Source organism: Nerophis ophidion, linkage group LG13 (assembly GCF_033978795.1).
Source record: "Nerophis ophidion isolate RoL-2023_Sa linkage group LG13, RoL_Noph_v1.0, whole genome shotgun sequence".
NCBI lineage: Eukaryota > Metazoa > Chordata > Actinopteri > Syngnathiformes > Syngnathidae > Nerophis > Nerophis ophidion.
The window spans coordinates 48,378,877-48,398,876 of NC_084623.1; the positions used below are offsets into that span (position 1 = coordinate 48,378,877).

Genomic DNA, 20,000 nt, shown 5'->3' on the forward strand with positions numbered 1-20,000 from the left:
GGAAGAAGAATTAATTCCCAAGAAAAAAAACGCACAAGGTCCATCGTCTGTCGGTGGTTTGGCTTCAAGCGGGAAGATGTCGAACAAGTATGTGGCAAAAGCGTTGCTACAAAAAGCAACAGCACTGCTAATTTGTAGCATCACTTGAAAAGTCACCTGCTAGAACAGGGGTGTCGAACTCAAATACAGAGTGGGCCAAAATTTTAAACGGAACAAAGCCGCGGGCCAAGGTTGAACAAATTAACCTTTTAATAGGGACCCAAACAAGTTTTGCATTAAATATTGAACAAGCAAGGCTTATATAACTTTAGTGACTTGCAAAATCCAGTTTCAAATAATAATAATAAAAATTTAAAGAATATCAATGGCATATCAAATAAAATTTAAATAAACATTGTATGTCTTTTTTTCTATTTGCAATCTTCTGAGGTAAATATCAATTTTTTTCCACAGGCTAATAATAAATTTGAAAATAAAATAACAATAATGAATGAGCCATAAAATTCAAGCCTTGAAGTAGCAAGAGAAAATGCATGAATAAAATGTTAATTATTGGTCAGTTTGTTGGAAGTTTCCCGGAAGATTTAGTGCTGCAAGGGTTTCTGGGTATTTGTTCTGTCGTGTTACGGTGCGGATGTTCACCCGAAATGTGTTTGTCATTCTTGTTTAGTGTGGGTTCACAGTGTGGCGCATATTTGTAACAGTGCTAAAGTTGTTTATACGGCCACCCTCAGAGTGACCTGTCTGGCTGTTGACCAAGTATGCCTTGCATTCACTTGTGCGTGTGTGTGTGTGTGTAAAAGCCACAAATATTATGTGACACGCTGTTAGTATGGAGGAAAAGCAGACGTGACGACAGGTTGTAGAGAACGCTAAAGGCAGTGCCTTAAATGCACGCCCCCATTATAGTTGTCCAGGTGGAAATCGGTAGAAATTCGGGAGAATGGTTGCCCCGGGAGATTTTCAGGAGGGGCACTGAACTTCGGGAGTCTACCGGGAAAATTAGGTTGGCAAGTATGAGTATTAGCGGTGAATGCTGTGTTACAGCGGCACCGACGCTGTACAACACCGGCGGGCCAGCTCTAATGTTAAATTGATATTTCCTCAAGGGCCAAATTAAATTACACGGCGGGCCAGAGTTTGACACCCATGTGCTAGAGAATGAAGAGTGCTTGAAACTCCGCATGTCAACATCTCCATTCGGTGCCACACCAACAAAATGCCCAAGCAACCATTTCCGCATCAACGCCGTATGAAAAAAAAAAATGTCAACAACAGAAGGAGATAACATTCGCAGGAACCTACCACATAGCGAAGGACATACACTATTTGATTTCCTATTATGCAGCTCATTTTTATTTGACACTTATTGAAATATCTTGTGTGACATTGTTGAGTATTAAACTCTGCGACTGTTTTTTTGGGATATTGACCACGTTGGGGTTCCGGTCAGAGAACACACGGTCATCATTTGGACTCTTCCAACTTTAATGGTGCATATTGGGTTATAATAGGTGCAGTTAGTATCTGTAAACCACAAACAAACACCCATCAACATTTATGTAATTTATCTAAACAAGAATATATATATATATATATATATATATATATATATATATTATGCCTATAGATATGCTCTAAGTCATGGGTGTCAAACTCTGGCCCGCGGGCCAAATTTGGCCCACCGTGTAATTTAATTTGGCCCTCGAGGCAATATCAAATTAACATTACAGCTGGCCCGCCGTTATTACACAGCAGTGGTGCCGCTGTAACACTGCAATTTCTCACACTTGCCAATCCTCCCAAAGTTCAGTGCCCCTTCCGAAAATCTCCCGGGGCAAGCATTCGCCAGATTTTCACCCGGACAACAAGGCGTTGTCCGGGTGAAAAGGCACTGCCTTTAGCATTCTCTACAACCTGTCGTCACGTCCGTATTTCCTCCATACAAACAGCGTGCAGGCCCACTCGCATGATATATGCGGCTATTACACACATAAGTGAATGCAAGGCATACTTGGTCAACAGCCATACAGGTCACACTGAGGGTGGCCGTATAAACAACTTTAACACGGTTTCAAATATGCGCCACACTGTGAACTCACACCAAACAAGAATGACAAACACATTTCGGGAGAACATCTGCACTGTAACATAACATAAACACAACAAAACAAATACCCAGAAGCCCTTGCAGCACTAACTCTTTCGGGACACTACAATATATTTTGATATTTACCTCAGAAGGCTGCAAATAGAAAAGAGGCATTACATTTGTATTTAAATGTTATTTGAAAAGCCATTGATATGTTTTAATTATTATTATTATTATTTGAAGCTTGATTTTGCATGTTACTATAAACTTACTGTATATAAGCCTTGCTTGTTCAATGTTCAATGCAAAACTTGTTTGGGTCCCTATTAAAAGGTTAATTTGTTCAACCTTGGCCCACTCTGTATTTGAGTTTGACACCCCTGCTCTAAGTAAAGTACTAGAGACATAATATATTGCATTTTCACAATGGCCCCTGAACTAGCCACATTAGTAGCAGCAATGCTATCCTAAACAGGGAGATCTTAGCTCGTAGCATTCTGACAACACATCTCTAATAATATTAATAAAACACCAGTAAATGTTACACAAACACAGTGATGTCTATTAATAAACTAAATGATTCTTATACAACAATTAACATACTCACATCGTCAAGGACTAGAGCACCGATTAAACATAACAGAGGATCAAGTCAGCACACATTACTACATGTCAAACGGGAAGCGGAAGTGACACCTACAGGAAAGAAAGCGGAAGTGACACTGTCAAGAAATGCTTCAAAATAAAGTATTTGAAACGTAAATAATATGGAGAATTCTTAACAGACATCATGCACAAAAGTGAACTTTATTTATTTTTAAACTATTGTAGTGGCGTTCTGTACAAAAAGTGCACTTTAATTTATCGTTGTTTTGATATGTCATCTTAGACGAGGTGGGTAGTAACGCGCTACATTTACTCCGTTACATCTACTTGAGTAACTTTTGGGAGAAATTGTACTTCTAAGAGTAGTTTTTATGCAACATACTTTTACTTTTACTTGAGTATATTTATAGAGAAGGAACGCTACTTTTACTCCGGTCCATTTATCTGCAATCAGGTCGCTACTCGCTACTTTTTTTTTATCGATCTCTTAATGCACGCTTTGTTTGTTTTGATTTTGTCAGACACGCATTCAAAGTAGGAACTACGCATGCCTGTGTTTCACCAATCACATGCAGTCACTGGTGACGTTGGACCAATCAAACAGAGCCAGGTGGTCACGTGACCGTCACACGTAGAACCCGACATGTTGAAAAACTTATTGGGGTGTTACCATTTAGTGGTCAACTGTACAGAATATGTACTGTACTGTGCAATCTACTAATAAAAGTTTCCATCAATCAACTAATCAATCAGAAGTGTAAAGGAAAAAAGACACTTTTTATTTCAACCGTACTTTCCGTCAAAAGCCTAAAGACTGATCGCCCAGTTCCTGTCTTCACAATAAAAGCGCCGCTCCATCGTGCCTGCGCTAACAAAATAAGAGTCTCCGAAAGCCAGCGCAAACAAACTAGCAAGCTACGGAGTTTGCCGCCAATGTATATCTTGTAAAGTGTATAAAAACGAATATAGAAGCTGGACAAATAAGATGCCAAAAACCAACGACTTTCATGTGGACAGGAAGGAGGAACTTTTTTTCTCCTCCATTTGAAAACCGGGGCGTTATCAGCACTACTGTCTGATTCCAATCAATGCAAGTCATCAGAATCAGGTAATACACCAACTTATATTCTTGTCTTCATTAAAGATAGGAATCTATATGTTAAACATGCATGTATATTCATTAAAACACCTTTAACATGTCAACAAAAACCGCAAAATAAATATAAATTATATACTGTATATATAAAGGTATATATATATATAATATATGATATGTGTGAGTATATATGATATGTGTGTGTATATGTATATATGAGGTAGATCACCTCGACTTGGTCATTTATTAAGGAATTGATAAACGTTGAAAAACTTATTGGGGTGTTACCATTTAGTGGTCAATAGTACTGAATATGTACTGTACTGTGCAATCTACTAATAAAAGTTTCAATCAATCAATGAATGCCTACTGAGCCTATGTTGCTGTTAAGTTATTGTGGCTCAATTTGCCGTAATTTTTTTTTATTTTAATGTATTATTTAATATATAATATTGTTTTAGTTTCTTAAGAGATATTCCTGGCTCTGAATTTGCTCATTGCTATTTTTATGTTTTTGTGCATTATTTGTTGCTGGAATCATTAAACGAACAGGTTACTCATCAGTTACTCAGTACTTGAGTCGTTTTTTCACAACATACTTTTTACTTTTACTCAAGTAAATATTTGGGTGACTACTCCTTACTTTTACTTGTGTAATAAATCTCTAAAGTAACAGTACTCTTACTTGAGTACAATTTCTGGCTACTCTACCCACCTCTGCATCTTAGTGACATCATGCACAAAAGTGCACTCATAGCTTGTTTTAAAATGTCTCTGACAATCTTGCACTTTCGGTTTTGGAAATGACATGAATGTTTGTGCCACTGCTTAATAACTGTTTAATAAATACACTTTTGCTAATTTGACTTAGTTGTGATTTCCCTCTCTGCATGAAAGTTTAAAATGAGCATATATTAATGCAGTATGAGGAAGAATGTTTTAATGTAGACACATAGAATCATCATACTGCTGTGATTATATGCATCAAGTGTTCATTTAAGGCTAAGGGAAAAATATCGAGATATATATCGTGTATCGTGACCAGAGGTGGATAGAGTACCCAGAAATTGTACTCAAGTAAGAGTACTGTTACTTTAGAGATGTATTACTCAAGTAAAAGTAAGGAGTAGTCACCCAAATATTTACTTGAGTAAAAGTAAAAAGTATGTTGTGAAAAAACTACTCAAGTACTGAGTAACTGATGAGTAACCTGTTTGTTTAATAATTACGGCAACAGATAATGCACAAAAACATAAAAATAGCAATGAGCAAATTCATAGCCGGGAATATCTCTTAAGCAACTAAAACAATAATATATATTAAATAATAATACATTAAAATAAAATATATAAAATAATAATACATAAAAAAATAATAATACATAAAAATAAAAAAATTAAGGCAAATTGAGCCACAATAACTTAACAGCACCATAGGTTCAGTAGGCATTGATTGATTGATTGATTGATTGAAACTTTTATTAGTAGATTGCACAGTACAGTACATATTCCCTACAATTGACCACTAAATGGTAACACCCCAATAAGTTTTTCAACGTTAATCAATTACTTAATAAATGACCAAGTCGAGGTGATCTACCTCATATTTACATACACACACATCATATATACAGTATATATATATATATATATATACTGTGTATAATTTATAGTTTTTTATTTTGCCGTTTTTGTTGAAATGTTAAAGGTGTTTTAATGAATATACATGCATGTTTAACATATAGATTCCTATCTTTCATGAAGACAAGAATATAAGTTGGTGTATTACCTGATTCTGATGACTTGCATTGATTGGAATCAGACAGTATAGTGCTGATAACGTCCACATTTTCAAATGGAGAAGAAAAAAAGTTCTTCCTTTCTGTCTAATACCACATGAAAGTCGTTGGTTTTTGGCATCTTATTTGTCCAGATTCCATATTCGTTTTTATACACTTTACAAGAAATACATCGGCGGCAAACTCCGTACCTTGCTAGCTTCTTTGCACTGGCTTTCGGAGACTCTTATTTTGTTAGCGCAGGCGCGATGGAGCGGCACTTTTATTGTGAAGACAGGAACTGTGCGATCAGTCTTTAGGCTTGTGACGGGAAGTACGGTTGAAATAAAAAAGGGTCTTTTTTCTTTTACACTTTTGATTGATTGATTGAAACTTTTATTATTAGATTGCACAGTACAGTACATATTTCGTACAATTGACCACTAAATGGTAACACCCCAATAAATTTTTCAACTTTTTTAGGTCGGATTCGACGTGTGACGGTCACGTGACCGCCTGGTTTTGTTTGATTGGTCCAACGTCACCAGTGACTGCATTTGATTGGTGAAACGCAGGCATGCGTAGTTCCTACTTTGAATGTGTGTCTGACAAAATCAAAACAAACAAAACGTGCATTAACAGATCGATAAAAAAAAAGGAGCGAGTAACGAGCTGATTGTCGATAAATGGAACAGAGTAAAAGTAGCGTTTGTTCTTTATAAATATACTCAAGTAAAAGTAAAAGTATGTTGCATAAAAACTACTCGTAGAAGTACAATTCATCCCAAAAGTTACTCAAGTAGATGTAACGGAGTAAATGTAGCGCGTTACTACCCACCTCTGGTCGTGACATGGTTTAAAAATATGGAGACATTTTAATAAAAGGACATATCGCCCAGCCCTACTTGCACTCTCTGCAACAAGAAATAAACCTGTTAAAAAAAAACAGTTAAAAAAAGGCAAACTCTCCCTTTTGGGACAAAAGGGATGATACTGGTCCGATCAGGAGTTTTGTGATATCACTTGCTATAGTAAAAACAGGACTAAAAACATGAGTTCTCCCCTCCTCTCACATCCTCTCCCTCGCTACACTGTGTCTCCTCGCTTCCTCAGGTTCCATCCTGTCTCCTGTCCTTCACCTTCCTCGCTCCTTCCCTTCCTCCGCCGCGCTTCATCAACACAACAGCTAACAAAACAAACCTTTCCCGCTCGGGACACAAGAGGGGAAAGAGGTGAAACAATAGCGGGTCAAGTATCTCCTCCATGCCAGACTTCCCTTCCTATCTGCCGCCATGTCGCCTTTCCTCTTCCTCTCTTTTCTGACATGACTTGACTAAAAGTACACCTTTGGCGGTGTAGCTCGGTCGGTAGAGCGGCCGTGCCAAAAACTTGAGGGTTCCAGGTTCGATCCCCGCTCCCGCCATCCTCGTCTCTGCCGTTGTGTCCTTGGGCAAGGCACTCACACTTGTTTAAATGGGACTTAGATATCGGGTTTCACTATGTAAAGCGCTTTGAGTCACCAGAGAAAAAGCGCTATGTAAATATAATTCACTTTACTTTAAAAAAAAGTCATATCAACTCTTTGATGTCCCTTATTACAAAATTTTTTTTTTTTTGCAAATATTAGCTCATTTGGAATTTGATGCTTGCAACATATTTCAAAAAAGCTGGCACAGGTGACATCTAGAGTGATAATCGTTATCTGGCAACTAGAGCGATAATCGTTATCTGGCAAATGCCGCACTAATTGCAAGCTGGCAATTCGAGCAATAATCGCTAGCTGGCAACTAGAGTGATAATCGCTAGCTGGCAACTGTAACGATAGTTGCTGGCTGGCAACTCAAACAATAATCGCTAGCTGGTAACTAGAGCGATAATCGTTAGCTGGCAACTAAAGCGATAATCACTAGCTAGCAACTAAAGCAATAACTAGCTGGCAACTACAGCGCTCATTGCTAGCTGGCAACTACAGCAATAATCGCTAGCTGGCATCTACAGTGCTAATCGCTAGCTGCCGACTGCCGCACTAATCGGTAGCTGGCAACTAGAGCAATAATCGCTAGCTGGCAACTAGAGCAATAATCGCTAGCTGGCAACTGCCGCGATAGTCCCTAGCTGTCAACTACCGCACTAATCACTAGCCGGCAACTAGAGCGATAACCGTTAGCTGGCAACTAAAGCGATAATCACTAGCTAGCAACTAAAGCAATAACTAGCTGGCAACTACAGCGCTCATTGCTAGCTGGCAACTACAGCAATAATCGCTAGCTGGCATCTACAGTGCTAATCGCTAGCTGCCGACTGCCGCACTAATCGGTAGCTGGCAACTAGAGCAATAATCGCTAGCTGGCAACTGCCGCGATAGTCCCTAGCTGTCAACTACCGCACAAATCACTAGCCGGCAACTAGAGCAATAATCGCTAGCTGGCAACTGCCGCACTAATTGCTAGCTGTCAAGTGCCGCACTAATCGCAAGCTGGCAACCAGAGCAATAATCTGTAGCTTGCATATACAGTGATAATCGCTAGCTGGCAACTACAGTGCTAATCGCTAGCTGACAACTGCTGCACTAATTGCTAGCTGGTAACTAGAGCAATCATTGCTAGCTGGCAACTACAGTGCTAATCGCTACCTGGCAACTTCTGCACTAATCGCTAGCTGGCAACTATAGCAATAATCGCAAGCTGGCAACTAGAGCAATAATCTGTAGCTCGCATATACAGTGCTAATCGCTAGCTGGCAACTACAGTGCTAATCGCTAGCTGGCAACTAGAGCAATAATTTCTAGCTGGGAACTACAGTGCTAATCGCTAGCTAGCAACTTCCGCACTAATCGCTAGCTGGCAACTACAGCAATAATCGCTAGCTGGCAACTGGAGTGATAATCCTTAGCTGGCAACTAAAGCGATAATCGCTAGCTGGCAACTACAGTGCTAATCACTAGCTGGCAACTAGAGCAATAATCACTAGCTGGCATCTACAGTGCTAATCGCTAGCTGGCAACTATAGTGCTAATTGCTAGCTGCCGAATGCCACACTAATCGGTAGCTGGCAACTACAGTGCTAATCGCTAGCGGGCAACTAGATCGATAATCGCTAGCTGGCACCTTCTATGCTAATTGCTAGCTGGCAACTACAATGCTAATCGCTAGCTGACAACTTCCGCACTAATTGCTAGCTGGCACCTAGAGCGATAATTGTTAGCTGGCAACTAGAGCAATAATCACTAGCTGGCATCTACAATGCTAATCGCTAGTTGGCAACTACAGTGCTAATCGCTAGCTGGCAACTACAGTGCTAATTGCAAGCTGCCGACTGCCGCACTAATCGGTAGCTGGCAACTAGAGCAATAATCGCTAGCTGGCATCTACAATGCTAATCACTAGCTGGCAACTACAGTGCTAATCGCTAACTGGCAACTAGAGCGATAATCGCTAGCTGGCATCTACTATGATAATCGCTAGCTGGCAACTACAGTGCTAATCGCTACCTGGCAACTTCTGCACTAATCGCTAGCTGGCAACTATAGCAATAATCGCAAGCTGGCAACTAGAGCAATAATCTGTAGCTCGCATATACAGTGCTAAACGCTAGCTGGCAACTACAGTGCTAATCGCTAGCTGACAAATGCTGCACTAATCGCTAGCTGGCAACTAGAGCAACAATTGCTAGCTGGGAACTACAGTGCTAATCGCTAGCTAGCAACTTCCGCACTAATCGCTAGCTGGCAACTACAGCAATAATCGCTAGCTGGCAACTAGAGTGATAATCCTTAGCTGGCAACTAAAGCGATAATCGCTAGCTGGCAACTACAGTGCTAATCACTAGCTGGCAACTACAGTGCTAATCACTAGCTGGCATCTACAGTGCTAATCGCTAGCTGGCAACTACAGTGCTAATTGAAAGCTGCCGAATGCCACACTAATCGGTAGCTGGCAACTACAGTGCTAATCGCTAGCGGGCAACTAGATCGATAATCGCTAGCTGGAAACTAGAGCGATAATCGCTAGCTGGCACCTTCTATGCTAATTGCTAGCTGGCAACTACAATGCTAATCGCTAGCTGGCAACTTCCGCACTAATTGCTAGCTGGCACCTAGAGCGATAATTGTTTGCTGGCAACTAGAGCAATAATCACTAGCTGGCATCTACAATGCTACTCGCTAGCTGGCAACTACAGTGATAATAGCTAGCTGGCAACTACAGTGCTAATTGCTAGCTGCCGACTGCCGCACTAATCGGTAGCTGGCAACTAGAGCAATAATCGCTATATGGCATCTACTATGCTAATCTCTAGCTGGCAACTACAGTGCTAATCGCTAACTGGCAACTAGAGCGATAATCGCTAGCTGGCATCTACTATGATAATCGCTAGCTGGCAACTACAGTGCTAATCGCTAGCTGACAACTGCTGCCCTAATCGCTAGCTGGCAACTAGAGTGATAATGGCCAGCTGGCAACTACAGTGCTAATCGCTAGCTGGCAACTACAGTGCTAATCGCTAGCTGGCAACTGCCGCACTAATCGCTAGCTGGCAACTACAGTGCTAATGGCCAGCTGGCAACTACAGTGCTAATGGCCAGCTGGGTACTACAGTGCTAATCGCTAGCTTGCAACTGCCGCACTAATCGCTAGCTGGCAACTACAGTGCTAATGGCCAGCTGGCAACTACAGTGCTAATGGCCAGCTGGCAACTACAGTGCTAATCGCTAGCTTGCAACTGCCGCACTAATCGCTAGCTGGCAACTACAGTGCTAATGGCCAGCTGGCAACTACAGTGGTAATCGCTAGCTTGCAACTGCCGCACTAATCGCTACCTGGCAACTAGAGCGATAATGGCCAGCTGGCAACTACAGTGCTAATCGCTAGCTTGCAACTGCCGCACTAATCGCTACCTGGCAACTAGAGCGATAATGGCCAGCTGGCAACTACAGTGCTAATCGCTAGCTTGCAACTGCCGCACTAATCGCTAGCTGGCAACTACAGTGCTAATGGCCAGCTGGCAACTACAGTGATAATCGCTAGCTTGCAACTGCCGCACTAATCGCTACCTGGCAACTAGAGCGATAATGGCCAGCTGGCAACTACAGTGCTAATCGCTAGCTTGCAACTGCCGCACTAATCGCAAGCTGGCAACTAGCGCGATAATGACCAGCTGGCAACTACAGTGCTAATTGCTAGCTGGCAACTAGGCTGCTGCTCGCTAGAACATGCAAACTCCACACAGAAAGACTCCGAGTCTAGATATCAAACCCAGGACCTTCTTATCGTGAGGCACACGCACTAACCACTGTACCACCGTGCTGCCCTTGATTGAAATCATAAATAAATAATAAAATCTCCTGTTTTCTCTGTCAGCACACACCTTGTGTTGTAAATATTGTTGCAATAATGTCTGCTAGAAAAATATTATGGCAAACGCCCCTCTGCACTTTGACATGGACACGTGTAGTTTGCAGGGCAGTGTGTCTGCTGTGTTTACGGAGTGTTCTGGAAGCAAGGCTGCACATAAATCATTGCTCACATACCTTTCTGTGCGGGGTGGCGTGTTGCGTCATCGCCACGTGGAAACTGTGAGCTCCCTTCAGCTGAGTCCTGCACCAAAGTGACGCCAGTCTTTGGACACACTCGTCTCCCGAGCACAGGGGGACCTGGGACTTGCTCTGCCAAAACATCATGGTGAAAATAAAAAGTTTTCAGGGTGTGTTTTTTTTAAATTTGAGGTGGGATTGGGCGTTGGGGCGCACCTGCAGATGCAGCAGCATGAGGTGGATCCACAGGTGAGGCTGGCGGCTGCTCAGGTTGAAGGTGGACTTGGCGTACAGGCAGTAGTGGCCCTTCTGCGGGCAGGAGAAGGACAGGCGGGCTACGCACCCTCGCTGGCACTCTGCCAGGGGACAGTGGAAGTGTCAAGTTGCCCAAAACAATGGCGCCAAGTCTCCAAATTTTTTTAGGTTCAAACCAACAAAATTACCTAAGAAGCTAACATACTAATATAATAGACGTTTGAATACTTCTAAGAAGGCGCCAAGTATCCAAGTCTTTTTAGGTTAAAGAAAAAATTAAAGTACCTAAAAGGCTAACATACTAATAATATAAGAGATGTTCGTGTCAGGCTTGCAACTGACCCTTTGTTTGTGTTTTAGTTTTTCCTCTGTGTGTTTAGTATTTCCTGTCCTTAGTTCCTGTCAGCGCTCTTATTTTGGTTCAGCTTCCTGTTTGTCTCGCTGAGTGCTTTGTTTCCCCTCAGCTGCGGCTAATTAGCACCTGGCCACACCTGGTGTCAATCAGCCCGCTCCTATTTTTACCAGCTTGGTGCTGGATTATTGTCTTGTCGATGACTTCCGTATTGTCGCTCCTGTCATGTCGAGTCATTGCAGCGTAGCGGTAAGCTATTTTTCGGTATCTGTTTGTAGCTTACTGTTTTTTGTTCCCTGCTTCCGTTTTGTTTTCACTCTAAAAGTAACGACTTCTGTTTTCCTGTTAGCTACCCGCTAGCTTCCATGCTAGGCCCCTTTTTGTTTCTTGCTAGCTTCCATGCTAAAGACCCGTTTGTTTGTTATACGCCTCGTGCGCGTCCTTTGTTAGTACCCTTTTGTTTGTTCTTATTCTAATATTTTAATTAAATCATGTTTTCTTTCAAAATGCCTCCCTCCTTCTCTGCATCTTGGGGTTTGTCACAAACGAACTCTGACAGTTTGAAACTTCTAAGATGGTGCCAAGTATCCAAATCTTTTTAGGTTCAAACCAACAAAATTACCTAAGAAGCTAACATGCTAATATGAGAGACGTTTGCATACTTCTAAGAAAGCACCAAGTCTCCAAATCTTTTTAGGTTTAAACAAAATTACCTAAAAAGCTAGCATAAAATGTTAGCATGCTAATATAATAGAGGTTTGAATAGTTCTAAGACAGCTCCAAGTATCCAAATCTTTTTTAGGTTCAAACAAACAAAATTACCTAAAAAGCTAGCATGCTAATATAAGAGACATTTACAATCTTCTAAGAAGGCGCCAAGTCTCCAAATCTTTTTAGGTTGAAAAAAAATTACCTAAAAAGCTAGCATAAAATGTTAGCATGCTAATATAAGAGACGTTTGAATAGTTCTAAGACGGCGCCAAGTATCCAAATCTTTTTAGGTTCAAACAAACAAAATTACCTAAAAAGCGAGCATGTTTATATCAGAGACGTTTGAATAGTTCTGAGATGGTGTCAAGTATCCAAATATTTTTAGGTTCAACCAAACAAAATTAACTAAAAGCTAGCATATGAAGTTAGCATGCTAATATAAGAGACGTTTGCATACTTCTAAGAAGGCGCCAAGTTTCCAAGTCTTTTTAGGTAAAAAAAAAAATTAGATTACCTAAAAAGCTAGCATACTAATATAAGAGATGTTTGTGTCAGGCTTGCCACTGACAGTTTGTTGGGGTTTTCGTTTTTCCTCTGTGTGTGTTTAGTATTTCCTGTCCTTAGTTCCTGTCAGCGCTCTTATTTTGGTTCAGCTTCATGTTTGTCTCGCTGAGTGCTTTGTTTCCCCTCAGCTGCGGCTAATTGGGACCTGGTCACACCTGGTGTCAATCAGACCGCACCTATTTTTACCAGCTTGGTGCTGGATTATTGTCTTGTCGATGACTTCCGTATTGTCGCTCCTGTCGTGTCGAGTCATTGCGGCGTAGCGGTAAGCTATTTTTCGGTATCTGTTTGTAGCTTACTGTTTTTTGTTCCCTGCTTCCGATTTGTTTTCACTCTACAAGTAACGACTTCTGTTTTCCTGTTTGCTACCCGCTAGCTTCCACGCTAGGCCCCCTTTTTTTCTTGCTAGCTTCCATGCTAAAGACCCTTTTGTTTGTTATACGCCTCGTGCACGTCCTTTGTTAGTACCCTTTTGTTTGTTCTTATTCTAATATTTTAATTAAATCATGTTTTCCTGCAAAATGCCTCCTTCCTTCTCTGCATCTTGGGGTTTGTCACAAACTAACTCTGACAGTTTGCAAGCTTCTAAGATGGCGCCAAGTATCCAAATCTTTTTAGGTTCAAACCAACAAAATTACCTAAGAAGCTAACATGCTAACATGAGAGACGTTTGCATACTTCTAAGAAAGCACCAAGTCTCCAAATCTTTTTAGGTTTAAACAAAATTACCTAAAAGCTAGCATAAAATGTTAGCATGCTAATATAATAGAGGTTTGAATAGTTCTAAGACAGCGCCAAGTATCCAAATCTTTTTTAGGTTCAAACAAACAAAATTACCTAAAAAGCTAGCATGCTAATATAAGACACGTTTACATACTTCTAAGAAGGCGCCAAGTCGCCAAATCTTTTTAGGTTTAAACAAAATTACCTAAAAAGCTAGCATAAAATGTTAGCATGCTAATATAATAGACATTTGAATAGTTCTAAGACAGCGCCAAGTATCCAAATCTTTTTTAGGTTCAAACAAACAAAATTACCTAAAAAGCTAGCATGCTAATATAAGAGACGTTTACAATCTTCTAAGAAGGCGCCAAGTCGCCAAATCTTTTTAGGTTTAAACAAAATTACCTAAAAAGCTAGCATAAAATGTTAGCATGCTAATATAATAGACATTTGAATAGTTCTAAGACAGCGCCAAGTATCCAAATCTTTTTTAGGTTCAAACAAACAAAATTACCTAAAAAGCTAGCATGCTAATATAAGAGACGTTTTCATACTTCTAAGAAGGCGCCAAGTCTCCAAATCTTTTTAGATTTAAACAATATTACCTAAAAAGTTAGCATAAAATGTTAGCATACTAATATAATAGACGTTTGAATAGTTCTAAGACGGCGCCAAGTATCCAAATCTTTTTAGGTTCAAACAAACAAAATTACCTAAAAAGCTAGCATAAAACGTTAGAAGTATGCAAACGTCTCTTATATTTGTATGCTAACCTTTGATGGTAGCTTTTTGGGTAATATTGTTTGTTTGAACCTAAAAATATTTGGATACTTGGCGCCTTCTTAGAAGTATGCAAACGTCTCTTATATATTTGTATGCTAAGAAGGCGCCAAGGAACCAAATCTTTAGGTTTAAACAAACAAAATTACCTAAAAAAGCTAGCATAAAACCTTAACATGCTAATATAAGAGACGTTTGAAAAGTTCTAAGATGGCGCCAAGTATCCAAAAATGTTTAGGTTTAAACAAACAAAATGACCTAAAAAGCCAGCCTGCTAATATAAGAGACGTTCGAAAAGTTCTAAGATGGTGTCAAGTATCCAAATCGTTTAAAATTAAATTAAAAAAAATTACCTCTACTAACTAAAGTTCCTTGTGTGAATAATGTAAACTCACTACACCGGTATGTTTTAGCGCTTTCATGGCGAGTTTACTGACACATATAAGTAAGAACTTTACACTCCTTTATATTAGAAATGGCAACAGAAGAGGATGAATGTCCCATAACAAGAAAATTGAGAAAAAGAAGAAGCTTATCGACTACACGGACTACAAAAGGTGGACGCACGCAAATTTTCAGGACTTATGCAGATCCCAAATAGAGATCAGCAGGTACAAGAAGGTAAGAAGAGTTTCTTTTGCATAATATTGCACAACAAAACGCCAAATAATGTCTTACTTTACACACACACCATAATAATACGTGTATGCTTAATGCGCCAACAATCCAAAGGGGTGAGGCTTCATAGCTTACCAAAGTCGTACTAAAACTTTTTGATAGATTTTTGAGAGCCGTGTGTAATGTTCTATGTTTTCAATGGAACATAGAAAATGTTGGTGTTATTTACTTGAGTCATACTGCAATCATAGTGCAGCCTACACACATCTCTTATGTTTGACTGCCATCTACGGGTCACACTTATTACACAATGTACCAAATAAAATTGCTTTGAGGTCGGTAAGCACAACCAGAATTATTCCGTATTACTAGGCGCACCGGGTTATAAGGCACACTGTCGAGTTTTGAGGAAATGAAAAGATTTTAAGTGCGCCTTATAACTTGTATACCATGAAAACGGGTTAAAATCCCTGCACGGTCATCAAACTTATTTTTTTACTACTTACAATAGTGATACATTTTGAATACCGTATATCCTTGAATTGCCGGCGGGGAGCTAATTAATTTAAAACCTCTTCTCACTCTGGCGTTTACCAAAGGCATGCGGTAAATTTAGGCCTGCGCTTATAAATTTGAGTGTGATGTAAGGATACCATCATGAAAAGCACATTTAATACAAAAAACTTTATTATGGTCTTACCTTTACTTATGAATGAAGTCCATGCGCAGCTCCTTCTGATCAAAAGCATCGATAACTTGTTTATAGAAGTCTTCCTTATCTTTCTTCAGTTTTAAAACTCTCGATGGAGATCTTCCTTTATTACCTCCTGCTTCGATTGAAAGTCCAGTTTAGAAAACTGTTTTATTTTAGATATGTAATCCTCCATGTTAAAAGTGCAAGCGAGAGGAAAAAATAAATGCTCGCTGCTCACTCTTGCTGCTTGTTGTCACTTCTTCTGCAGCCGAGTAGTCGCAAGAAGGATCACTAGCGCCCTCTACCACCAGGAGGCGAGAGTCATTTAATGACTCATATTTGACACACGCAGCTACGGTATATTAATAAAACATAGCTGCTTACTGTTCTTTTTAGCATGTTACATAGCTTGGACCTTAAATCCTACTGAATAGCTCTTAATCTTCTTCCCTTTATGCGATTTCAAATGATTGAAATCAGCCTCCATTTTGAAGATGATGACAAGGGAAGTGTCACTCGTGACGTGACGCGTTTGCCCCGGTGGAAATTCTAGGCATATGCTAATTATTTGGCGAAACGAGTTTGACCCGGCAGAAATTCTAGACATGCGCTAATGAAAATAATATTTTGCGAAACGAGTTTGACCCGGCAGTAATTCTAGTCAGGCGCATACTATATACCCGGCGGCAATTCAAGGAAATACGGTAGTTCAACACAGGAAGTGAACAAATAAATGTGTTATAAATTGCTGTGACATGGCAAAAAGGTAGGATTAAATAAGTGGAAATACGTGATGTACCGTACTGTAAGTGTATGCATGTTCAAAATGAAATATAAACATATAATTCAGTTTTAACAAGAAAATAACACTCTTTGGATGAATTCGCCCATAAAACCAAAATACATTTTTCTATTACAAAGTCATCAAAATATTCCAACTTTACTAGGGAGACTATGAGTGGGGTGTTGACATACGTTATATTGCGCATATTTCTGGTGGACTTTCTCCGCGTTTTTCCGTGAGCGTCAATGTTTGGATTGCGTGTGCACGAATGCGTGCACCTTTCTGCGCAATCTGTTTCCCCTCAGACGAGGCTTGGACGGTTCACGTCGGTGGGTCAGGCAGCGACATGACGTCGAGCCGAGACCACCCATGACATCACGCTGTTTTTGGGTTTGGCTCCTGACAGGAGAGTCTCAGTGAGCACATGGAAAAGTGGTGGAAAAAAGGAAGGTGTTCAGTCACAAATGTTTTTTTTCTGTTACTTGGATCCTGTTTTCAACGTACACATATGTGTGTCATGTGACTCCTCTCAGTTTAAATGACATCAAAGGGAAACTGCACTTTTTTTTTGCTTAATCCCAACTCCTATGTGAGAAAAAAACATGTTTTTTTGTGTTCTAAGTCGTATATATATATAAATATATACAAACACACGCAGATTTATATATGCATATATATACATATTTATATACATACATATATACATACATACATACATACATACATATATATATATATATATATATATATATACACATACATATATACACATACATATATACATACATCTATGCACATACATATATACACACACACACACATATATATACATATATACAGGGCGGTATAGCTCGGTTGGTAGAGTGGCCGTGCCAGCAACTTGAGGGTTGCAGGTTCGATTCCCGCTTCCGCCATCCTAGTCACTGCCGTTGTGTCCTTGGGCAAGACACTTTACCCACCTGCTCCCGGTGCCACCCACACTGGTTTAAATGTAACTTAGATATTGGGTATCACTATGTAAAGCGCTTTGAGTCACTAGAGAAAAGCGCTATATAAATATAAATCACTTCACTTCACATACATATATACACATACACATATATATACACATAAATACACACACATATATATATATATGCATATATATACATATATATATATATTCGTATACATATATATATACATACATATACATACATATATATATACATATATGTATATATACATACATATATACATTCATATATACACATATTTGTATATATACATACAAATATATAAATACATACATATATATATACTGTACATATATACAAACATATTTACACATAAATATATACACACACACTTTATATAGACACACACACACACATTTTTTTTCTCCATGCATGTCGGCGCATCGTGACATTGCTGTTTTTTTGGCTGGCATAGGAGCATGTTCGGCAGCGCACAACCACGGTGTACTGCCAAGCACACACAGTGTGTAAACAGAAAAGTGAGAATGGACGCATTTGGACTTAAAAACTAAAGATAAAAGTGAAGTTTTAACACAGAAACGCGGACAGGAAGAGGTGCTTTAAAACATGGCTGGCAGGTTAGCGGAAAATGTCCATCGGCGATCGGCAGTGTTTTGGCTACTTCGAAATCACTAATCCTCGCCAAATCTCCTGGGATGCAAACAGACTTTTTCGGACAAGGGTAGCAGGTAGGAACATATTTAAGTATTCACTAACAATCAACGAAGTACAAAAAAACAGAAAAATAACCTGAAGTCAAGCGTGCCTATTGCACGTGGAAGCAAAGGCAAAAAACTTAGAACGTGAAACTATGGACATGAAAACAACTAACCAAACTATGGCATGGAACAAACAAAACTTACTGTGGCATGAAACAAATACCGTATTTCCTTGAATTGCCGCCGGGCATATAGTATGCGCCTGCCTAGAATTACTGCCGGGTCAAACTCCTTTCGCAAAATAATTAGCGCATGCTTAGCATTACCGCCGGCTAAGGATTAACGCCGGGTCAAACACGTTTTGCAAAATATTATTTTTATTAGTACATGTCTAGAATTTCCACTGGGTCAAACTCGTCACGTCACGAGTGACACTTCACCTGTCATCATTTTCAAAATGGAGGAGGCTGATTTCAATAATTTGAAATCGCATAAAGGGAAGAAGATTAAGAGCTATTCAGTAGGATTTAAGGTCCAAGCTAGTGAATATGGTAAAAAGGAACAGTACGCAGCTATGTTTTATTAATATACCATAGCTGTGTGAGTCAAATATGAGTCATTAAATGACTCCCGCCTCCTGGTGGTAGAGGGCGCTAGTGATCCTTCTTGCGACTACTCGGCTGCAGAAAAAGTGACAACAAGCAGCAAGAATGAGCAGCGATCGTTTATTTTTTCCTCTCGCTTGCACTTTTAACATGGAGGATTACATATCTAAAATAAATCAGTTTTCTAAACTGGACTTTCAATCGAAGCAGGAGGTAATAAAGGAAGATCTCCAGCGAGACAGAGAGACTTTTAAAACTGAAGAAAGATAAGGAAGACTTCAATAAACAAGTTATCGATGCTTTTGATCAGAAGGAGCTGCGCATGGACTTCATTTATAAGTAAAGGTAAGACCATAATAACGTTTTTTTTTATTAAATGTGCTTTTCATGACGGTATCCTTACATCATACTCAAATTTATAAGCGCAGGCCTAAATTTACAGCATGCCTTTGGTAAGCGGCGGAGTGAGAAGAGGTTTTAAAATAATTAGCGCATTACCGCATGCCTTTGGTAAACGCCGGAGAGAGAAGAGGTTTTAAATTATTTAGCCCCCCGGGGGAAATTCAAGGAAATATGGTTACTAGCAAAACTTGGAATTGGACATGGAACGAGCGACATGAACTGTGGTATCGCATGAACACAAGCAATGACGCCAGGACGACTCACTGGAAAAAACAGGCTTAAAAAATGTTCTCTTGATTATAGCAAGTGTGTGTCCCGAACACCAGATGCAGGTGAAACTAATAAGTCGCCATGGAAACTAAAAACAAGGATGCACAAAAACAGGAACAAATGGAGTCCTAAAACCAACAGAAAATAACAGAAACATAATCCAGACCACATCATGACAGCTCCATTGTTAGCTGACTTTTGCTAACGCTTATTTACACTTTAGAAATGACAGGCAATATTTTAGGTGAATGGTGAAGCAACACATCCCTTCCTGTCAATCAATACATCAACACTTCATGACTGAATCTGCTCTTCATTTTCACATTGGCTGATAGTGATGGGAAATTCAGATCTTATTATGCTTTTCCTCTTTTTGGACCGAAAAATGTTGTCATAATGTCTGGTTGTCTTGTTAAACAATAAAGTTCATGCTTTTGGAAGTGCGCCCTGCGAGCAGTTTGGAACA

General features: G+C 39.7%; 1 protein-coding gene across 1 annotated transcript in view; it reads right to left on the reverse strand.

Moving 5' to 3' along the window:
* The window catches only part of veph1 (ventricular zone expressed PH domain-containing 1), a 238,290-nt gene that overhangs the window by 27,474 nt on the left and 190,816 nt on the right, over positions 1 to 20,000 (reverse strand). The window contains exons 10-11 of the mRNA XM_061919150.1: positions 11,318 to 11,457; positions 11,099 to 11,233 (exon numbers count right to left, since the gene is read on the reverse strand). Of these exons, the coding sequence (XP_061775134.1) occupies positions 11,099 to 11,233; positions 11,318 to 11,457 (275 nt within the window). The remainder of the gene's footprint in view (positions 1 to 11,098; positions 11,234 to 11,317; positions 11,458 to 20,000) is intronic.